Source organism: Cebus imitator, unplaced genomic scaffold, assembly GCF_001604975.1.
Source record: "Cebus imitator isolate Cc_AM_T3 unplaced genomic scaffold, Cebus_imitator-1.0 Scaffold19, whole genome shotgun sequence".
In the NCBI taxonomy this organism is placed as follows: Eukaryota; Metazoa; Chordata; class Mammalia; order Primates; family Cebidae; genus Cebus; species Cebus imitator.
In genome coordinates this window covers 3,334,077-3,357,817 of record NW_016107334.1, presented here as the reverse complement: position 1 = coordinate 3,357,817, position 23,741 = coordinate 3,334,077, and the positions used below count along the sequence as shown (strand labels likewise).

At 40.5% G+C, this 23,741-nt stretch overlaps 1 protein-coding gene across 8 annotated transcripts in view; it reads right to left on the bottom strand.

Annotated features, from left to right (window-relative positions):
* The window catches only part of CHD2 (chromodomain helicase DNA binding protein 2), a 160,391-nt gene that overhangs the window by 96,712 nt on the left and 39,938 nt on the right, over positions 1–23,741 (bottom strand). For 7 of the 8 annotated variants that reach the window (XM_017518069.2, XM_017518042.2, XM_017518086.2 and 4 more), the window contains 3 exons: positions 10,398–10,629; positions 7,655–7,741; positions 5,986–6,047 (listed from right to left, as the gene is read on the bottom strand). In XM_017518069.2, coding sequence (XP_017373558.1) covers positions 5,986–6,047; positions 7,655–7,741; positions 10,398–10,629 — 381 coding nt within the window. The remainder of the gene's footprint in view (positions 1–5,985; positions 6,048–7,654; positions 7,742–10,397; positions 10,630–23,741) is intronic. The other variant, XM_037734864.1, reaches the window with a different exon arrangement.

Genomic DNA, 23,741 nt, shown 5'->3' with positions numbered 1-23,741 from the left:
AAAAAAAAAAAAAAAAAAAAACTTAGCAAATCAACTAGTCCAAAGCTCTCCTTCCAGAGAAGGAAACTGAAGTGCAGGGAAGAAATGAGTTGCTTGGCCGTATCACCAACCCTCAGCCCTGCAACTCTCAATCATAACTCACTGAGGACCAAAGAATCAGGAAACATTAAAGCCAGGCTTACACAGCCTGGGAGTATCTGAAAAACTCAAGGTTTAAAAGGCCAGTGTGTGTATGCGTATCTGAAATTGGTTGGATTCTTTCAAGTTTTCTTTTAATTTTCAAGAACAAGAAAAAAGGTAGTAAGAACTAGCAATACTAAGTCACTCTGAAGAATGAGTAAAGTGAAAAAAGTGACTGATCAGTAACAAAGAAATTACTTCCCAACTCTACTGATATCTAAGGCTTTCCCACATGGGAAACTGTTGTCCTCTCCTACATCACTAGCCTCTTATGGCAAATAAGATTACTGGCAAATCTAATGAAGACTCCACCACTAAGTCATACATTTTGTCAGGCTACAATAAACAACAGTCTAAGGTATGGGATTGGAAGTAAAAAGTGTTTTGTGTATCAAAGGAAACTTGTAATATCCACCTTAAGAGGCCACTGTCAGAATCCCCTAGATTCCATAAAAATATAAAACTCAACTAAATTTTTGACAGAATTCTGAGAATTAGGGAGAAAAATAGCAAGCTTTAGCCAAGAGGCCCCAAGGCAACGTAAAAAGACATGGAAAAAGTCAAAATGCAAGTTAAATGTATATAGTTTTCTTCCTGGAAAAAGGCAGTTGGCCAGACACAAATCCTAAGACAGACAAATCAAATCTAATCAACTGTAAAGCAGGAAATGAACAAATGCAACTTTTAAATATAATGAGCCAAAACTTTGACCAAGAGTTGGTAAGGGCTGCTATTAACGATCTATAAGAAGAAAATTCCTTTTTCCTCCACTTAGAAGACATCTGGAAAAGAGAAAAGTAGTTACTTTTGTTTCTTCAATTTTCAGTAGATTTCCCCAAAAAAAGGACGTCTTTCATAAAAAAAAATCCAATGAACAAGAGAAATCTGAGGCTAATAGGGATTCCCGTCCACTGTTACAGGTTTGTGACAATCCCCAATTCAAAACGCTGGAAAAGGGCCAGGCACAGTGGCTCATGCCTATAATACCAGTACTTTGGGAGGCCATGGTGGAAGAATGCCTTGAACCAAGGAGTTTAAGATCAGCCTGGGCAACATAGTGAGACGCAGCCTTTACAAAAAATTAAGAAAGTAGGCTGGTGTGGTGATGTGCGCCTGCAATCCAACTACACAGGAGGTTAAGGTGGGAGAATCACTTGAGCTCAGGAGGTCGAGGCTGCAATGAGCTGTGAATGTGCTACTGCACAGCACTCCCTCCTGGGTAAGAGAGTAAAACCCTTTCTCAAAACACAAAAACATAGCAAAACCACCAGGACCATGAGTCAACAAAAATCTTATACAACATTGCCCAAATCTGGATAACATTAACAAGTAATATATGAAAGAAAAAAAAAAAAAAGAGTTTAACCAAAACAGCATGAGTTGGTTAAATTAAATTCAGCGTTTTGTTTGTTTGTATGACTCTAAATCAGAGATTACAATCTCAAATACTCACCAGGGCCAGATGAGAACTGCAAACAGGGCAAAATGGAGAACTCCTAGTCCGTCACTGTTATGTGAGCCAGTATTAACACATTTTCTCAAAAGAAGCTGAAAACACAGATTCTTACGCACTGTCTCTCAATTAAATGATGTCAATTAATTTTTAAAAATTTTAAATATTGTGCAGGCCCATTGTGCTGTATAACTTTTTTTTTTTTTTTTTTTTTTTGAGACAGAGTCTCACTCTGCCACCAGGCTGGAACGCAGTAGCACAATCTCAGCTCACTGCAACCTCCACCTCCCTAGTTCAAGTGATTCTCCTGTGTCAGCCTCCCAAGTAGCTGGATTACAGACATGCGCCACCACGCCCTTCTAATTTTTGTATTTTTAGTAGAGACGGGGTTTCACCATGTTGGCCAGGATGGTGTCGATCTCCTGACCACATGATCCGTCAGCCTCGGCCTCCCAAAGTGCTGGGATTACAGGCATGAGCCACCGCGCCTAGCTTGTGCTGTGTAACTTCTTCCATGCTTTAAAAATACGAATACAGCTCGTGGTACATGCCTGTAGTCCCAGCTACTGGGGAGAGAGAGGCAAGAGGATGACTTGAGCCGAGGAGTTCAAGGTTGACCACATATCTGCACCAATAAAGTGAGACCCTCGTCTCTTTCATTTTAAAAAAAGGCCAGGTGCAGTGGCTCACACCTCTAATTCCAGCACTTTGGGAAGCTTAGGCTGGTGGATCACCTGAGGTCAGGAGCTCAAGACCAGCCAGGGCAACATGGTGGAACCCCGGCTCTACTAAAAATACAAAAATTAGCTGGGCATGTTGGCATGTGCCTGTAATCCCAGCTACTCAGGAGGCTGAAGCAGGAGAATCGCTTGAGCCCAGGAAGCAGAGGTTGCAGTGAGCTGAGATTACACTGCTGCACTCCGGCCTGGGCGATAGAGCGAGACTGTGTCTCACCCAAAAAAAAAAAAAAAAAAAAAAAAAAAAAAAAAACCACCTAACACACATCATGACTGGATAACTGGTCTCTTCATAATTCCCCAAAGAACACAGGCCCTTGTAAGACTGCACTCTTCAAAAACATCAATGTGCTGAAAGCAAAAGAAGGATGTGCACGTGCTCCCAATTACAGAAACCAGACATGCAACTAAATGCAGTAACTGGCCCTCAACTAGATCCTGTAGTAGAGATGGAAAAATATTACGAAAGACTTTACTGGGTCAACTGACAAAACTGGAATATGAATTAGATAAAAGAACATCAGAGGCCAGGCATGGTGGCTCATGCCTGTAATCTTAGCACTTAGGGAGATTGAGGCAGGCAGATCACGAGGTCAAGAGATCAAGACCATCCTGGCCAATATGGTGAAACCCCATCTCTACTAAAAATACAAAAAATTAGCTGGGCATGGTGGCGTGTGCCTATAGTCCCAGCTACTCGGGAGGCTGAGGCAGGAGAGCCACTTGAACCTAGGAGGAGGAGATTGCAGTGAGCCAAGATCGCACCACTCCACTCCAGCCTGGCGACAGAATGAGACTCTGTCTCAAAAAAAAAAAAGTACATCACCAATGTTTTAAATCTAAGTTGAAACTGTACTGTACTATGCTTATAAAAGAAAATATCCTTATTTTTAAGAAATATGCCTTATATATTTAAGCTAAAGGGGTAAAAGGTAAAATTCTATGAATTTCAGTCTCAAATAGCTCATAAAAAACATTACGTGTGTGTATATATATATAAATATACACAGCTAGGGGTAGCAGCTTACGACTGTAATCTCAACACTTTGGGAGAACAAGAGAGAGGTTAACTTGAGGCCAGGAGCTTGAGGCCAGCCAGGGCAACACAGTGAGGCCTCTATCTCTACAAAAATTAGGCATGGAGGCGCACCTGTCATCCCAACTACTTGGGAGGCTGAGAGAAGAGGATCACTTGAGCTCAGGAGGTTGAGGCTGCAGAGAGCCAAGGCTGCACTACTGCACTTTAGCCTAGGCAACAGCAAGACCGTCTCTCTTAAATAAGTAGCACCCACAACAATACAGCAAAGGGAGGAAAAAAGGCAATCTGAGTAAAGCATATAAGGTGTCCTTAGTACTACACTTTTATTCTTGCAACTTTCCTAAAATTTGGAATTAATTCTTTTAAACCAATTTTATAAAATTGTTCCTTTTTAAAAAAACTCTAAAATGTGTGAATAAAATCTGCAGGGATTCAGAAAAGCATTTCTTTGTGCCAGTATTTCAAACCTTTCACTCTCTCCGAGGGAGTCTCTGTCAATTCTGAAACACAGGCGCCCACATGTGAGGTTCTGTCACACCTGCTCAGCGTGGATCACAGAAGGCTCCTACCATGCTGTGCCTTGCAACTTGAGCGTTAGCAGCGACAAGACCTCCTCTAATTAATCTTTCAAGAATCTAAACTGGTGACTCGGGAGAAGAGCTCCCTGGAAATCCACAGTACTCACCAGCTGCCCAGAGGACAGCAGAAAGGAAGTGCCCAAACACACCAACACGAGGGGAACTACCTCAGTCCAAGGCAGTTCCCATGGAAGAGCCCTGGGTAGGGAAGCAACATGAGAAAGAACACAGATCCCACTCTGCAAGGAACTAAGAGGTTCTAGTCAGAAAAAGAAAGGCCCATAAATGCAACTACAGTTGCCAACTTTGGGGAATTCTTAAGACTGATAAGTGGCGAGCCAAAGTGGCTCACAACTGTAATCCTAGGAGACCGAGGCTGGAGGACTGCTTGAGCTCAGGAGTTTGAAAGCAGTCTGGGAAACATGGTGATACCCCGTCTCTACAATAAATGTTTTAAAACTTAGCTGGGCATAATGGCACACACCTGTCATCCCAGCTACTTAGGTGACTTAGGTGGGCCGATAAAGTCCAGCAGGCCAGGGCTGCAGTGAGTTGTGATGAAGCCACTGCACTCCAGCCTGAGCCAGAGACTGAGACCCTGCCTCAAAAATAAAAATGACAAGAATATGAGCCAGTGACCAGAGTAAGTGCAATGTATTCTACAGTGACCGAAAAAAATGCTGGCTTCTGCACACACAAAAATAAAGCCATTAAAATGGTAAGTCAAGAATTCAAGCATAGCACCATTTAACTTGCAATCAAGAGACCAAAAGAATGTAGCCAGATGGTGAAGTAACGATTACATGCATGGATTTCCCAGGGTGTAATCAAGGTAGACATTTCAGGAAAGACACTCAAAAGGAAAAGACCATTAGACCAGTAAGCACATAACAGTATCCCAAGCAGACCACGAGACTGGGGTAGAACAAAAGCCTTCTAAGATGCCAAGAAGTGCAGGTATGCTTACAGTTACTATTTCTCCAAAACACAAATGAATATTGGATGCACCCCAGCTGGACAATATTAAGTAGTTGACTTTTCTGTAAGGCTCTGTAATACTCTACATTTATTTAATGTCATAAAATCTTAGCATAGTTTCTAATAAACTTGTTGGGTAGACAGAATATAAGTATTACTCTATTTTGGAGATGAGGAAATGGGTTTTAAAATCTCAAATGACTTACCTTAGGCCACTTACTGAAGATTAATAATATTTTACAACAGAGAATATGTATCTATTGCTCTTAATAGAAGCCATGGACAATTGTTTAACATGAGAACCCCTGAACTGGTGTACAAAGTTTTGAGTATCTACATTTTTGAGAGGAGTTACAGAATTTAGATTGTCAACAGGATCCATATCCTCTCCAAAAAACAACTTTAAAAAAATTATTTCTCAAAAAAAAAAATTTCATTATATCATATAAACAGAACTTCTTAAATTAAAAAATAATGAACATATAAATCTATGTTATAAAGAAATTTCATATTATGTCCATGAATTAAATTTTTCTGGTTTATGAATTGCAATATTAAAATTATACAGAAATAATATGTAAATTCATACCCAAATGAATGCCCAGTCAATATAGTTTTGCCATGCTAACACAAAGTACAAATGAAAATCAAAAATGGCAAATCTAAATTTGTTCCTTGCTTACTGCAATACCAAATACCCATATACTTGATATATACATATTTTTCAGGAAAAAAATCAATGGGCTTATTGGGCTAACCCGATGGAAGGAGCTGAGATTTACCCCAAGCAATGGCCTGCGTATCGTGGGCCCCTTCCACGTGTTAAACTGAGAATCTTGGGTCTCCAACGCTGCTGCTACTATTGCTACAGGTCAGGGTAGATGGTCACCCAAGCTAACAAGAGAGACAGAAGCAGACGAAGGGAACTGGAGTAGACTAAAGACACAATGAAGGCATTCCTAGAAATGCTGGCAAGTTTGAAACAACCAGAGTGAGTCATTTCCCCGATGAAAGACTTACTGTTTTTTCAGCTGCCTCTGGCCTCTTCTTTTTGGGCTCCCACTCTCAGACCCGCTACTTGCCTTCAGTGTGTGAGGGGGGAAAAATGATCACAGACTTTAATTCACAGTTCTTCGGGACAACACTATCTCCTGGTTTAACAATCTACTCAATATACCGTTATTCAATATGAGCTTTTAGACAGAAAGAAACCCAAGCACTTGCCTGGTGGAACTCCCTCTTCTTTTGATCTGAAAATTAATATCTCTGTTATTCTGCAGCAATGTAAATGTCCTGTATCTGCAATGTCCAATACAGTAGCCATCAGCCACATGTGACTACTGAGCACTTAAAATATGACTGGTGTGACTAAGAAATGGAATTTTTAATTTTAACTAAGGTGAATTTTAAAAGCTACATGTGACTAGTGGGGACCATATTGGATACCACAGATTTAGAATATCAAATAAAAATGCCACAACATCTAGTCAGAGTGCCTTAAAGGCACCAACTACTGGCATATTCATTTTGGACTCATTTAAGAGTATGTTCACTCATAAGCCAACAGTGCTCTGCTAAAAGCAGTAGGCCAAGGAAGGTTTACAGTCACAGACATTTCAATAGCTCTTTCTCCCCAAAATTAAACAAAATGGCAAAATAATCCTATTGCTGTTAATCTTGCACCCTACAGAAAATGTGTAATTAACATATAAAAGAGGAAAATATTTGTACAACTACGATTGGTTTTAACAAACATGGCTCAGTGCTAGACACTATGCTAGTGCTAGACACTATGGGAAACAAAAGCAAAGACAAAACAGCTCAGAGGTCACTCAAAACATCACAAATGTAATGCAGATCATAGGATGAATTAGAGTTTTAAGGTACATTTACTGAAAATCCCACACCCAACTCAGTGACCTGTGGCTATCAATATTTAACCTTCATCAGAAGTACATTATATAGCTAAGAATAGCAAAGTCCTCCTAAGAAGGCAGAAAGGGGACGTTTCATTGAGACAAAAGAATATCTCTTCAGGATCTAGTCTATAAACCTAATTCTGAGTAAGAATCCACAAAAATACCACACAAACTGAGAAAGGTGAAAGAAGTCTGGCTCTACAGACAACCAAGCCCAGCACAGAACACCAATTTAAAAATCACCAATCTATTCAATGTCTCACAGAGTAAATATGTTTGAAACTCATTTTATTATATCTCACACTAAATATGAGCAAGGAAATCAAATTTAAGACGTTAAGTAAAATCAGATAAATTAATTAAACACTCCCTCCTCTTTCAGGAATAAATCCACAACTATTTCTATTGCTCTGTTTACCAAACAAGTTACCTATTTAATAAAATTCTAGGAGATTTAGAAGTTAGGAGCTTAAAAAAGTAAACTTCTTGCTACAATCAATTTTCACTATGAGAAACAACTTCAAAAAAATTTTTTTGGAGCCAATGCTATATAATACTCTACTAAAAACTTTACTATCATATGATCTTTCTGGTTAGATTCTTTTATTTAATTATTATCTTCTTGCCTCACTGTATCTGTTCATAGAAAGCTGAGATTAGAGTCGTTTAACCTCCATGCCTGAAGTTCAGTCTTTTTTACACATCAGAGTCAGAAAGAATGAAGTCACATAGGAAGTTTAAATGCATGCCCTTAAAATATTTTTTTTTACCTCTTCCTTAATATTAAATCGTGATGGTTCTTGTCTGCTTCGGTTTGACCTCCTGACCCCATAAACATCAGGATATTCTTCCCACATCTGTAAAATTAAGAGACCATGCATTAAACCTCTTGACCCCCATTTACTATTTTTATTACTCAACATTTATTGCAATTTAAGAGAATTCAAGTAACCAAATATCAAAAGGGCTGTTTTGCTAGTTTTATTTATGAGACAATAAAGCACTATTTTTTGAAAACAGGCATATTACCCTAGGAAATATTAGTTTAACAATGTCTTCATTTCTTAATGGCTATAAACTATATGGTATACAGCTTATCCATCATTACAATGTAAACATACAGCTGAATAATACAGCAAGGAAAGACAGCAGTTGTTTCCACTAAAGACAAAGTATTTACTGATAAATTTTTAATTCCCTACTGCATTGAGTTTCAGTCTTGACTGCACTACCCCACCTGAGAAACTCAAAATACAAGAAGCAAAGCCCCATTCAGTCTAATTAAGTAAGAATCGGAGATTTATATTTTTAAGCTCCTCAGGTCGTGTAACATCCCAGATAAATACAGATAAGGCATTTCTAACACTTAGCTAGAAGATATCAGAGTGAGAACCACTGTTACCCTTTCTCTGACACATCTATTTTTATTCGGTAGCAGTAATTAGCCCTTCGCCTTTAAGACCTGATTTTTGTAGTAACAATCCTCATGGGTGATGTAAAAAGTAAAGTTTAAAGGACAGATTAGTTGAGGAGAAAAGTCATTTTCACTCTCTTCCCCAGAAATAACTACACTAAGTATATTCTGTATTCTTTAACAGAATCACTTATAAGCAAAAGGAATTTTAATGAATTGTGGAACACTGACATGAAAAGGTATAACAGAAATTAAGCACATAGAAGAAATGCTTAAAAGCTGAGATGAGAGCTACAGGTTATCAAATCACAGATGACAGTTAATATCATGTGAATATTTGGAAAGGTAAGGCTCAGAACATGCACAAAAGCAGCCACCAGCTGAGACTTGTGAAATGTTTGCATTTAAAAGTGTGGAGCCAGGTGTGTAATCGCAGCACCTTGGGAGGCCTAGGCAGGAGGATGGCTTGAGTCCAGGAGCTCAAGACCAGCCTAGCCTACATAGGGAGATCTTGTCTCTACAAAAAAAATTTTTAATTAGCCAGGTGTGTCCGTACGTGCCTGTAGTCCCAGCTACGTGGGAGGCTGCAGTGGGAGGATCCCTTGAACCCAGGAGATCAAGGCGCAGTGAGCTCTGTGATGGCACCACTGAACTCCAGCCTGCGTGACAGAGCAAAACCCTGTCTCATGAAAAATGACCCAAAAATGTCATGAAGAAAGGACATCATCAACAGTGACTTTAACAACAACAACATAAAAATGCTGAAGTAAGCTGAAGAAAATCAAGGCTTCAAAAGGAAAGAAGATGGCCCAGGAATAGGCATTTTACAACTAGAATCCGATGTAATCATGTAACCCACAGATTCTGTAAAGGCCTTAGAATCACCTTGGAGTTAACGGACAAAAGGTCCAACCAGAAGGAGTCAGGAATAACCAAGTGGTGGGAAATACAGGAAGAGGCAGTAAATACAGAATGCTTTGAAAAAACCTGGCAGACAAAGGAAGGAGGAAAACAGCGCTTTACTCTAGCCTATCTACCCATGCCCAACCCTAGACCTCTGCTAGAGCTATGACAGTTTTTACTCAACACAGGTTTTCATGGAGCCCTTATTAACTGGGATGGCTAAGTCATTTCAATGTTACTACATCAACTCTTTTTACACTTCAAGATATCAGCCAGGTACTCTAGCTCAACTACTGTGACTTTATTACAGCGCATATTATAATGCTTACACCCTAAAATTATCCTGTGTTCTTATTTGTCCTTTTGAGAGCTGATAATATCTAAGCCAACTCTTCCATCCAAAATCTACCATGTGGAGTTACTCACTACTGAGTACTCCCACGTGAGTAATAAGCTTTTTGGAGGGGGATAGGGAGCCTCCATGTGAAAAGGATGTGCATACAGAAAACCAAGAGCCTTCCTCAGAAGTTCTCATTTTAAGACAACCATTATTCAAAGGCACAGTCCAGTCATTCTGACTGCATGTAGGTCCATGACTACACATTATTAACTTTCTGGAACTGCTCACTTTAATCTTAAAAGTATACTTCAGGCTGGGCACAGCAGCTCGGCCTGTAATCCAAGCACTTTTGGGAGGCCAAGGTGGGCAGATTACCTGAGGTCAGAAGAATGAGACCAGGCTGGCCAACATGGTGAAACCTCGTCTCTACTAAAAATAGAAAATCTGGCCAGGCATGGTGGTGGGCGCCTGTAATCCCAGCTACTTGGGTGGCTAAGGCAGGAGAATCTCACTTGACCCTTGAAGGTGGAAGTTGCAGTGAGCCGAGATCGCGCCACTGCATTCCAGCCTGGGCAACAGAGTGAGACTCTGTCTCAAAAATAAATAAATAAAGTTAACAACTAAGCATACAAAAATGTGTCTTTCCTTCCTATAATTAGATGGTTCAGGTAACTTTTCCTTAATAGAGCAGAAAGAAGTCCTCATCTGTATCCTTAGATATACTGCTGTGTATTACTAGAAAAAGCAGCTGTAGGTTTCATTAGCAAGATATACTAATGAGTTTTCATAAGCAATAAAGGGGTGCTAGCTTGTCCTAGGCTAGCAGCACATTTGTACTGTAGGGCAAAGTAGATACCTTCTTCACATCAGCTATCCGTTCCTTCTTAGAGGCTGGCTTCTCTTTGGCTTCTGGGAGGACTGGCTGGGATTTGGAACCTGCTGATTCACTCTCAGATTCCGACTGACTCTCAGAAGACTCAGAACTGCTATTCGACTCGCTGCCATGTCCACTTCCTGGATCACTTCCCTGCTCACTTTCCGACTGACTGCCTGAGTCTGAACCCGAAGCTTCTTCAGAGGCTGAGTGACTTATTTTGAGAGAGAGAGAGAGATTTAAAAACATTTAAGAACTGCCACATCAATCTGCTTTAAAAAAAGATTCTCATGGTAAAACATTTGCAGATAGTAATTTTGGTAACATAAGACCAAAATCTTCAAATTCACATTTATATTTTTACATTGCAAATAATGTTATTGCTATCATTCTCAAAATACCCAATAGCTGCCATTTTCTGAGTGTTTCTATGATGCCACGGAGCAGGTGATTTGTATGAACAGGCTCTTGACAGAAACTCTGAACATGGATATTACTGGCCCCTTAGTTCAAATAAGGCTGAACTGAGGCTCAGACGTATTTAACTAACTCTCACACCTAGTTGACACAGTATGATCTAAAACCTCATAGATAAGAATCCACTAAGTCTTTCTGTTAAGTATCATTCCTCTTCAACAAGAAAAAACCGAACACAGAACAAAACAAAACCAAGCTGGGCACAGTGGCTCATGCCTATAATCCCAACACTTTGGGAAGCCTAGGCAGGAGGACTGTTTAAGCCAGTTTGAGACCAGCCTAGACAATATGCAAAACTCATCTCTACAAGAAAATTTTTTAATTGGCTGGGTATGACAGTGCACGCCTGTGGTCCCAGCTACTCAGGAGACTGAGGTGGATCACTTTAGCCCAGGAAGTCGAGGCCACAGTGAGCCATGATTGTGCCATTGTACTCCAGCCTGGGTGTCACAGTGAGACCCTGTCTCCAAAAACCAAAACAAAAAAATACAAAGCACATTACCCAAAGAGGAAGAATGTAAACTGGTTGCAATTATCCAATCAGTGGTTCTCACTAACAGGAGCAAATTAGGCTCACCTGGGGAGGTTTACAAAAATTTATACACATTAACCTCAATCCAGAGGTCCTGCCTTGTAATCTGCAGTGAGTTCCAGAAGTGGTAGACTTAACAGAAACAAGTAAACAACAAGGGCACTCTGATGCTAATGAGGACACCCAATCCAATAAAAGACTGCTACTGGCCTCCCCGCCTCTCCCTTCCCTTCTTCATTCCAAACATCGACAGGGAGCAGCAATCTAAGTAGGTAGATGACATCTAAAAAAACAAAACAGAAACCACAGAGACTGAGGGGTGACAGGGTAGCAACCTCAAGCACAGAGAAAGCAATATCCCCATCCTCCTCTGATGGTGAAAAAGCAACTGAGGGGCATGCTGGTAGAGAGGAGATACTCTGAAGAGGAAAGACCTTAAGTGGATGGACTCTACAGCAAGAAGTCGACTGCTCGCTCAACTGCTTTGCTTGAAAACTACCTATCTTTGCTGTGAGTGGGTAGGGAACACTACAAAGGAGGTGAGGTAAGGAACAACCCAGAACCTACAGTAACATTTACAGAAAAGGCCCTGAGTTCAGAAGCCAGGAGGTAAGACCTGAAAGGGTAAAGGGAAGTTCAGTATTTACCATCACCACATCTTCTAGAGCATGCACAGGGCAATACACTGCAAAGTGGAACTGACCCAAATCACACCATGCAATCCACAGCACACTGCAATACGGAGGGCTTTCAGTTACCATGAGGAAGCAATGAGGAAAAAATGGAAGAGCAGGGGTTTGGTTGGGGGGGCGGCGGGCAGGGTCTCAACATTGGGAAGGCAAGAAACACGGGAAAAAGCACACAACTTCCTGATCACATAATAGGTATCAGACACTACTTCCTGATCATGTAATAGGTATCAGACACTAAGCTAAGTACTTAATATTATTTTACTTATTCCCAAGAACAATCCTATTAGGCATTATTATTGCCATGTAAAGGATGAAAAAGCTGAAATCTTTTATGTAAATTGGTCAATGAACAAAACTAGAAATTGAGGAAGAGGGTGAGGGGGCCAAAATTCCAATCCAAGTAAGGATCTTTCTATTTTACCACAGGGGGCCAAAATACCAGAGACTCAGAAAACATTCTTAAATCTTATGCCTGTTACACAAGGTCCCAAAAGAGGCACCCCGTAACAAGTGGCTCAACACTTTCAAGATCTCATTGTAATTACTAACTCCTTAACCCTTTGCACAGGCCAAGCTGACTAGTCCAGGTGGCTAAAGCATTTGAGTCACTTATTTTACACCTGTGGCCAGGCAGGTTGTCATCAGAAAAGAAAAAAGAAAGAGGAGAGCTGCATGGTGACAGTAACACAGAAAAGATGTGGGCTCCGGCATCCACAGCTTCCACTTCTGTCCTAGATCACCTCAGACCTGTGTTATCTTTTAACCTGTGTCAACCTATGTGACATCTACCAGTAGTGTCATGAGAGCATCTAATGCCAGCTATGAAACCAGTGCCCTATAAATGCCAAAGTCTTACTCAAACAGAAGAAATCTGAGCATATCACAGCCAAGCTGAGATTACCCTTCTAACACAAAATTCTCCCCAGCTAACACCCATTAGTGAGTCCTTACCCCACAATCCATGACACTAGCTGGAATTTATTAGTTTTGCCTCCACTATTTGCTCATAGACAGGTACAGAGACAGCTCTAGAATTTCCCTGTAAGTAAGGGATTTATTTAACAGAAAGGGCAGTCTACTTGAAAGGGATGTTAGATGAGGCAGTACCTGGAAACTGTATTCCCATAGCAAAGAAGGCTTGTTCACCTCCCAGGCACCCTGGTCTTCTGGTCATTGGTAATATTCAATTTCAGCATGCCCTATAAAACCTGGCCTGACAATTTCTCAAGGCACATTACTTAATCATTCCTTCCCTCACCCCCACTGCTCCAGACGCACTGGAGCAAACCCAGAGAGTAACCCAGCATTGCTCCCTACAGCTCCTGCACCCACTGCTGACACAGCAAACTAAATACCTCTCTAATTCTGATGCCTGAGGGATCACCTTCTCCAGAAAAACATCCTTGATCTCCTATCCTAAGCTCAATACCTATCAGATACTTCCACAATGCTGACATCTGTCATAGCAGTTACTACCACCGAGATGGCAATCAGGCAGAGATCAAAAACATCTCAGAGTCTTGAGCTTCAACTCCCATGCCCTGCTGGCTCTCCATACTTTTAGCAGTGACACATATGCTGACCTAGAAGACTTGCTCCAAAACTCCAGCAGCTGTTAACATCTATACTACCGTGCCTCCACTTGTCCCATACTATAATCTGGCCACTTGTCAACTCTCCAGTAAACTTGCAAACTAAGCAAGTTTGATGCTCTTTGTGCCTGGTGTATTAGAGAAGGACTCACTGACTTTGCTAGAATGTACAGTCTGCCTCCCCTTTGAAATAAGGTATTTAGTTTTTCAACTACTGTTATATTTAACTCCAGACAAAAATTTAAGAACAGAATCATGTTTTGGCAATCACCACCAATAAAACTGTCCCAGGACAACAGGTCTACACACTCCTAGGAAACAAAAAACTCCAGCAATTAAAAGACAAAATCTTTACCAACTAAAGACCCAGAAAAGGCAGTACTAGTTTACTGAAGGTAACTGTAACAGTCCAACAAATTAGAAATGTTTAGTGCTCTGTGCTGAAAAGTGGGAACCACTGCAGTTGGGATGCAATGGAATGCCATGCCTGCATCAGGATCTATCTATATGGATGCGTATCTCATCCCTTTTAACTGGTTTATACTATAAATTCACTACACTTTATGTAACATTCCCCTAGTAATGGTACGTTTAGGTTATTTTCAGATTTTTCACTTAACCAATAAGTTTCAAATATCCTTGATACACTTTCCGTATTTCTGTATTTCTGAGAATAATATTTGTATTTAGGAGCAGAATATTTTTATTTCCAAACAGTTCACTGTAACCATAAATATCTTTCTATGTATTTTCTTGGGCAGCTATGTGTTTCTGAGTTTGTGTAGGAGAGTGATTCCTAGAAATGTAGCAAGGCCTACAATCATACCTCTGGGGGGGGCAAAAAAAGCCATATTTCTGTCAGCACATATAATTGTGTATAAATGCATCTTAATCACCACATTGCTAACACTAATTTACTGTTGGATGGGTTATTTGAAGTATACTTGTGAGTTCCATGGATTACTTGTGCAATTTCAAAAATAACAACAATGAAAATCAAACCCAAGAAAAGATAAACACCAAATTCACAACTGTATTTACCTTTAGAGGTTGAGGAAGGCAGAAGCACTCTGGGAATGATACTGGTGACATTTTATGACTGAAACTTAGTAGTGACGCTTAGTAGTGAATTCAGAGCAGTTCATTACATACCTTAAGCATTTTTAATGTCTCAACTAGTTAACTGTCTAAAACAAATCTAACCGTAAGAGTCAAATCAAAGGTAAGGGTTGCAAGTACACGCCTCCCTACACAAAACAAGCAAAGATTTCAATGTTTTTAAATTCTTTTTGGAACCAGAACGTCAGATGTAAGACTCAATACAAATATTGAGGAGGAGAAATACTTAAAAGAAAAAAAAAAAAGCCTTAACAAAGGCACTACTTAATTTTCATACTTCTTATAAGAGGAGTACTCACTAAACTGGAAAAGGAAAATAAAACTGAAAATATCTCCACATTTAGGTCATTAAAAGTCTAATTATGGGCCAGGCTTGGTGGCTCACGTGTGTAATCCCAGCACTTTGGGAGGCTGAGACAGGCAGATCACCTGACGACAGGAGTTTGAGATCAGCCTGGACAACATGGTGAAACCCTGTCTCTACTAAAAATACAGAAAAATTGCCGGGCACGGTGGCTCACACCTGTAATCACGGCACTCTGGTAGGCCGAGGTGAGTGGATCACCTTAAGTCAGGAGGTCGAGATCAGCCTGGGACAACATGGTGAAACCTCATCTCTTTAAAAAAAAAAAAAAAAATTAGCTGGGTGTGGTGATGGATGCCTGTAATTCCAGCTACTTGGGAGACTGAGGCAGGAGAATTGCTTGAACTTGGGAGGCAGAGGCTGCAGTGAACAGAGATCACACCATTGCACTCCAGCCCAGGCAACAAGAGCAAAATTGTCTCAAAAAAAAGAAAAAAAAGTCTAACTATTCCCTAAAAAACAAAAAAGACATTTCCTAAAAGACTATATAGAACTGCCATTAATATCTAACAATAATAGTAAATACAATACTAAGCTGTAGCTGTCATGCTGGTTTAGTAGAGGAGGCAGAAAGCCCCTAAGACAAATAAAAAGGGTCTAACTAAGTTGGTGGGTGGAGTCTTTTAAGCTTTCATCTAAATAACAAAGTAATAAAATTACCTAACTACCAATGGCTTACTAGTAACAAGGCAATTAAACACTGAATTTTCAGGAATAATTATCCACCATATACACAGCATATTCATAAAAAACAACTTTATCTGAAAATTATTCAACATCTAAATTGAAAATATGTTTTATAATTTTTGATTTATTAATTAAAAGGAAAATACAATACAAAGATAACGGAATAAGTCAAAACTGAGAATTCAGATCCCAATAAAAAATAAATGCTTATGAGAAAAAGGTTTACCACTTCCTTTTACTTGTGGATAAAAAGGATTTGGTATTTCTTCAAAATACTTTCTGAAGTAGGTAAAAATGGAGTGATTAACCTTCTTGGAACTATACTTTGAAACGAAGTGCTGTTAATAGCTACTGTTCCATTTTTAATCGCCGTTTCCCAAATGGCCACAAGAGGGCAGCACAACAACATTCCATTTAAAAGGAGCAAGCAGTAGCAGCTCCGCCCAGGAGTCGCCATTTCACTTTAATGTTTATTTTCCCAACTCAAAATGGCCGAACTGCTTGGCAGAGCTTAGTGTTTTTGTTGGTGAAAGCAAAATGTGCCCCCAAAAAAATCACAAAGCAATCTACACTGAAATTCCATAAAACTTCTTTATACAATAGGTAATATTTATGGAGCACTAATGCGTCAGGCATGTGCAAAAATTCTCCTAATCCTTACCTACAGACAAAGCCCAAGACATGACAGAGAGAGAGAGAGGGGGGGAGAGAGAGTGTTTGTGTGTGTGTGTGTGTGTGTGTGTGTGTGTAAGATGTCACCCCAGTCTGAATTATCCAATCCACACTATCAAGTATAAGCGTTATATCACTGCCCTTGTCTACACATATTCTTCAGTCGAACAGATTAAACTAATCAAAGTTAATGTGTAAGTATTCCTTTTCAGTCACTTCTGTGTCTTTAAAAGATGGAAAAGCAAAGACTAGTAAGTCACAAATTCCTTGTTAGTAAAGAATACTGAATGCAGTTCTTTAAAATCTCCACCTTTAGTTCAAGTCCTATGCTTCTTCAGAATAAGATATTACTATAAACAAGGTTAAAAGACAGTAACAGACTGGGAAATGAAATTTCAATCTACACATAATAAACGATATAGGTACACACCGTATGAACAAACATTATCAAAAATCCAACCAAAAACTGCACAAAGAAAATGGATATGCAATTACAGAGAAGAAACTGAAATGGACAACAAACTCATTTTTAAAAATAACTAAACTTCACTGCTAATTTGGGAAACATTATTACTGGTTATTTTGCATTCAACTACTTTGCAGAAATTAAAGTCTCATAATATTAAATAATGGTAAGAATAACCAGTAATCCTTAAAATGTGTACGAATCCTGCAATTCAAACTTGTATGAGGCAAATAAAAAAAATTCAGAGCTCTGCTCATAAAAAGAATCCACATATCCATTTATGAAAATATAAAAATAAAACGTGAAATATTCACACTATGCAACAAAAGGCAGCAGCTAGATTGGGGCTGAATTAGATCTGTAAATATTCTGAGCCCAAAAGTATCTGCGACAGCTCAATCAATTTAGAAAGTTTATTTTGCCAAGGTTAAGGACGTGCCCATAACACAGCCTCAAGAGGTCCTGATGACATGTGCCCAAGGCGGTGGGGCACAGCTTGGTTTTTATCCATTTTAGGGAGACATGAGACATCAATCTCTCTTAAGATGCACACTGGTTTGATCTGGAAAGGCTAGACAACTCGAAGCAGGGGAGGAGGCTTCCAGGTCATAGGTTAGGTAGATAATAGACAAACGGTTGCATTAAGTCTCTGATTAGCCTTTCACTGAATATAGAAGTTCCATGAGAGGAGGGCAGAGGAATAGTCATTTATGACTCAGTCTGGTTTAGTGAAGCAACAGGGAAGCAGCAGCAATCAGATATGCATTTGTCTCAGGTCAATAGAGGGATGGCTTTGAGTTCTGTCTCCTTTGTCCACAAGGAATTTCCTGTGGGTTGGCCCGGCGCCTAGAGCCATAACACCCTGAACACACCCTGAACGCGCTAATCTCGGAATTTCCTGTGGGCAAACTGTTAGAGAGGTATGCCGCTTTTTTATTTTTGTAGCTATCTCATTTAAGAAAAAATGGGAGGCAGGTTTGCCTCACAGAGTTCCAGGCTTGACTTTTCCCTTTGGCTTAGTAATCTGGGGTTCCCGAGATTTGTTTTCCTTTCACAATATAAAATAAAATTTCAAAACTATTAAATTTTTAATACACAAGCTATATTACATAACCATGTACATTTTGTAAGTGCCAACTTTTTATACACCAAAATCATAAAAGACCCTTGGCAGAAGAGGTAAATAGGATTTTAGCCATGTCATTTTTATTGTAAAACTTTAGTTGTATTCTTTGAACTTTTCTAAATTCTTAATTTCTGAGAAAAGAGGTCTGTTTCTAACACTGTGGAATTGATCAGATCTAGGGTGCAGGCCCTTCCCAGGATTCAGCAATACTCTCAAGTTACCCTAGCACTTGTCACACTATGAACCCTCCTTCCAGTGTTAAATAGAATCTCTGGAAGTCCACTGATTTGGACTGAGCTCCTAGACCCTAACAGACCAAATCAAAATGGAGTCACTCGTGCTAAACTTCTGAATTGTTTACCTTACCTTCAGGAGATAAGATACCCAAATCCCTCAACAGGCAGTTTGAGCTGGCATAAGGAGGTTCCCTCTGCTCTAACCCTTACAAGGAAATGAGGTTTATTTAACCTCAAGTAACCTGATGCTAAACAACCCACATTTTTGTACTGGGTGGTTCCCCTGTTCCTGCTCAACTTTATAAAAACCAACTGTCCCGCCATGCCCAAGGGGCACCTTTCTATTTTTTATAGATGGGGTGCTACCTAATTTGTTAATCGCCAATAAAATCCAATTAGATCTTTACACTCAATTTGTTGAAATTTTGTCTTTTGACTGCAGAAAAAGGTACATGTTTAAGAAAAAGTGCACACAAAATGCTGTTTATAATTTCAATGGATAAAAAAAGGCTAAATTCCATCAAGTACCTCCCAGATTAAGAAATCCAGTGGTAAAGAGAGAGAAAAAAGTCTACCTTAATCAGTGTATTTCTAAACTTCACAGCTGAAGCCAGGCAGGTGTCACCCTAGCCTCCTCTTGCACACTACTTCTACTCCCCAATAACTAAATAACATATGAGTAGTTTCCATAGCACCAAACTATTAGCACTCAAGCATACGTTAGAGAAACACATGTGTTCTAGCAAGAAGGCTGGATAAGGTACAAATTGGATAAAGCACTTCACAAATAACTGCCTAAGCAGGATCTGGCAATGTGTTCACAGACAAAACACAAAGGAAGCTTTCTATTCAGGTAAAAACAAAAGACTTTGTAAACAACCAAGCTGTGAAAAGCAGTTACAAGGGGAGAGGTTCTCCCCAGAAATCATTAACAAAAGAACGCTTAACCACCCCAGGCAATGTATTTACACCTATTTAGAGCCCTAGGACAGCTGCACTAATTTGACCAAGGGTTTCTCTTAGCCCTGTGAGTCCTGCCTTTAGTTAGGCTAATGTTTAGGTTACAAACTTTAGACTTGTATAACATATACGGTGCTTTCAGCAACTCCCAAAGTTCGAAGGAGATTAAAAAATCTGATTACCAATAATAGATATGAGCCATACGCCCATAACGTCATGGAGTAAGAGGGGACCCTGGATCAGGCCAAAGAAGAAACTGCAAAGGGCCTCCACTTTCTTACTAACAACCAACATTCACCATGGCAAGTACGGTTTTCTCAAACATGGGTTTTTGGGTTTTTTGGAGACAGGGTCTCTCCGTCACCTAGGATGGTGTACAAGTAATGCGATCACAGCTCACTGCAGCCTCATCCTCTTGGAGTCAAGCAATCCTCCCACCAAACAGCTGCGACTATAGGTGCATGCCACCACATCCGGCTAATTTTTACAGTTTTTGTAGAAATAGGGGTCTCCCTAAATTGCCCAGGCTGGTCTCAAACTTCCAGCTCAAGGGATCCCAGCTCAGGCTCCCAAAGTTTTGGGATTACAGGTGTGAACCACAGTGCCCAGCCTAGTGGTGGCATTACAGACGCCTGAGGCTGGATAATATGTGGTTGTGGGGAACTGTCTCACGCACACTTTTGGGTGTTTGGTAGCATCTCTGGCCTCTACCCCGCAGAGGCCAGTAGCACCCCAACTCCCAGTGTGACAAGCAAAAATGTCCAGGGGAATAGAAGGGGACAAATCTGCCACTAGTTAAAAACCACTTCCTAGAAGTATTATTTAATTTGAACTTCCTTCCCAAAGAGACAAGTACCCTTATTCTATTTTAAAAGATGAAGAAGTGGGCTCCGATGCTCCTGCCCAAGATCCTACAGATAAAAAGCAGCAGAATATAACAGAAAGATCGAAACCCCAGCCCACACTGACCTTATTCCCAAACCTGCCTCGGTATAAGAATCAACTGAGGTTGCTTTTTAATGTACAGATTCTTAGACACAACCTAGAATGGCTGAACATTTGAACTTCCAAGCAAGAAGTCTGGGAATCTGTTGAACAATTACCCCAGGTGATTTTTAGCAAGAGAATTTAAGGACTTAAGCGACTATATAAAGCTAGATTCAGAGGGAACAGACATTTTTTTTAAGCAAAGGAAAGAAAGAAAACAGTGCAAGTTTGATCACTGTTTTCCTTCAAAATTACAATTTACCAGTCATATATTGCCTCTATTTGAATGTCAACCTGCATCTAAATGGAAAACACATTACCCATTTAAGATTGTCAGGGCCAGGCAGTGGCTCAGGCCTGTAATCCCAGTACTTTAGGAGGCCAAGCCGGGTGGATCATGAGGTCAGGAGTTCAAGACCAGACTGGCCAAGATGGTAAAACCCCATCTCTACTGAAAATACAAAAATGTGCTGGGTGTGGTAGCACATGTCTGTAATCCCAGCTACTTGAGAGGCTGAGGCAGGAGAATCGCTTGAACCTGGGAGGCGGAGGTTTCAGTGAGCCGAGACTGAGCCACTGCACTCCAGCCTGGGTGACAGAGTGAGATTCCATCTCAAAAAAAAAAAAAAAGTTTGAGGCCAGGCACGGTGGCTCACGCCTGTAATCCCAGCACTTTGGGAGGCCAAGGCAGGTGGATCACGAGGTCAAGAGATCGAGACCATCCTGGTCAACATGGTGAAACCCCATCTCTACTAAAAATACAAAAAATCAGCTGGGCATGGTGGCACATGCCTGTAATCCCAGCTACTCAGGAGGCTGAGGCAGGAGAATTGCCTGAACCCAGGAGACGGAGATTGCGGTGAGCCGAGATCGCGCCATTGCACTCCAGCCTGGGTAACATGAGTGAAACTCCGTCTCAAAAAAAAAAAAAAAAAAAAAAAAAAAAAAAAAAAAAAAAAAAAAAAAAAAAAAAAAAAAAAAAAGTTTGTCAACACCCAGCACACTCAAGAACTGTTTCCCCCGAGGCAGATATACTCAACAACTCTCAAGCATAGCTATGCCACAGACCCACCCAGAGCTTTGGACAATTCCTCAAACCTACTACATGGCTCCTAAATCCAATCAGACAGGGAGTTTCTCTTTTAAAATTCTCCAAGTGATTCTCATGCAAACCCTGCCTGGGACCAAAGTTTAGAACAAAAAAAAAAAAAAAAATTGAAGCAAAGCACAAATCTTCAAAAACTGTGGCCAAACCCAAAGTTCGTCTGTGGCAGTGGAAGACAAACTGTGCAAAGGTGAGGTTCTGAGGCCTCCAGTACCTCCCACCTACCCACCTTTACCCATGTTTCTTACACCATCCCCATGAGCATTACTTCAGGGCAACATTTTAACTAGAATCTTTTGATGTAGAGTCATGACCTTTTGAACAGCAGAATGTGTCTGGCATCAATCACACCCACAATGCACTATGATTTTGAGTCTTTTTTTTAACTTATTTTACTATAATTATTTACTATTTTTACTATTTCCCTAGTCTCGTCTACAGTTTTCTCATTCTGTTGTTGTTGGTCTTTTCTTGGGCAGGAGGTTGGGGAGACAGAGTCTCACTCTGTTGCCCAGGCTGGAGGGGGTCACGCGATCTCAGCACACTGCAACTTCCGCCTCCCAGGTTCAAGCGATTCTCTGCCTCAGCCTCTCTAGTGGCTGGGATTATAGGCGTGCACAACCACATCCAGCTAATTTTTGTATTTTTAGTAGACATGGGGTTTCATCATGTTGGCCAGGCTGGTCGCAACCTCCTGGCCTCAAGTGATCTGCCAGCCACAGCCTCCCAAAGTGCTATTACAAGCACAAGCCACTGCACCTGGCTACGGTTTCCTCTTACCCAACAATTTCACAGCAACTTTTCACAAGATACTTCATTAATCCTGGAGTCAAACTGCCAGTGTTTGAATCTCAATTCTACCATTTACTGTCCTTGTGGCTCAATTTTCTCATCTAGCGAATAGAGATAAACGTATCTACCTCAGGAGTTACGAGAATCACACAAACTAACACATACAAAGAGGAATCAGATCAAGTTCTGGATTCACAGGAGGCACTACACATTCTAGCTGTTATTTAGTCTTCCTAAAGCATTCAACTTAGTTTTCACTGAAACAATATCTCAATCATTTCACCTACTAACTTGACACATATAGCCAGACATGGCAGCTCATGCCTGTAGTCCCAGCACTTTGGGAGGGCAAGGCAGGGGAATCATTTGAGCTCAGGAGATGAACGAGATGAACTCAGGAGATCGAGACCAGCCTGGGCAACACGGCGAAACCCCATCTCTACAAAAAATACAAAAATCAGCTGAGTGCAGTGGCATGTGCCTGTAGTCCCAGCTACTAGGGAAGTGAAGGCAGAACTGCTTAAGCCCGGAGGGTGGGGGTTGCAGTGAACCAAGATTGCGCCATTGCACTCTGGTGTGGGCGGTAGGAATGAAACTCTGTCTCAAAAATATCTATCTCTCTCTCTCTCTCTCTCTCTCTCTCTGTGTGTGTGTGTGTGTGTATCTATCTTAAAACAGCCCCTTACTCAGAGTAAGCACTCAATAAATATAAATCTACTTTGGTATTTTTCTCCAAAATGGTCACCATGCACAATTTTCCTTCCTAACAAAATCCAAAGTGAAGGCCAGGTACAATGGGGCTCACATCTTTAATTCCAGCACTTTGGGAGGTCTAGGTGAGCCCAGGAATTAAAGACCAGCCTGAGCAACATGGTGCAAACTAATTTCTACCAAAAACAAAAAAATTAAGACAGGTGGGGTGATACGCACCTGTGGTCCCAGCTCCTTGGGGGGCCAAGGCAGGAAAATCACCTGAGCCAAAGGAGGCCAGGGCTGCAGTGGGCTGTGACTGTACTCCAACCCAGAGTGAGACTCTGTCCCCAAAAAGGAATCCAAAGGGAAAACCCACTGGAGCACCCTACTCTCTCTGCAGAAGAGAGAGCTATTCTCTTTTTTATGTATTAAACCTCCACTCTTAAACTCAAAAAAAATAAAAAAGAATCCAAAGAGAAAGATTACCAGCTAGCAGCCACTGCTTGACTTAGAAACAGCCCATACAAATGGGATAGAGTTTATTATCACATTCTTTTTTTTTTTTTTTTTAATAATGTTGGTCACAATTCACAACCCACCAATGCTTTTATAAACCAGAGGGAAACAAAGTTTAGAATGGAATGTAACTGCATTCCAAGTAAACAATTCTAGAATCTAAACTTCTAAAGGTATCAAAGGATGTCAGGAGAGAAGTACAGACAAGTACACTAAGGAAGAGACCACAGTGCGAAAAGCACTTAGAAGGAATTCAGAAATCTTGAGGTGAGAAAGCCCACCGGCACATTTTTTTTTTTTTTTCTTTTTT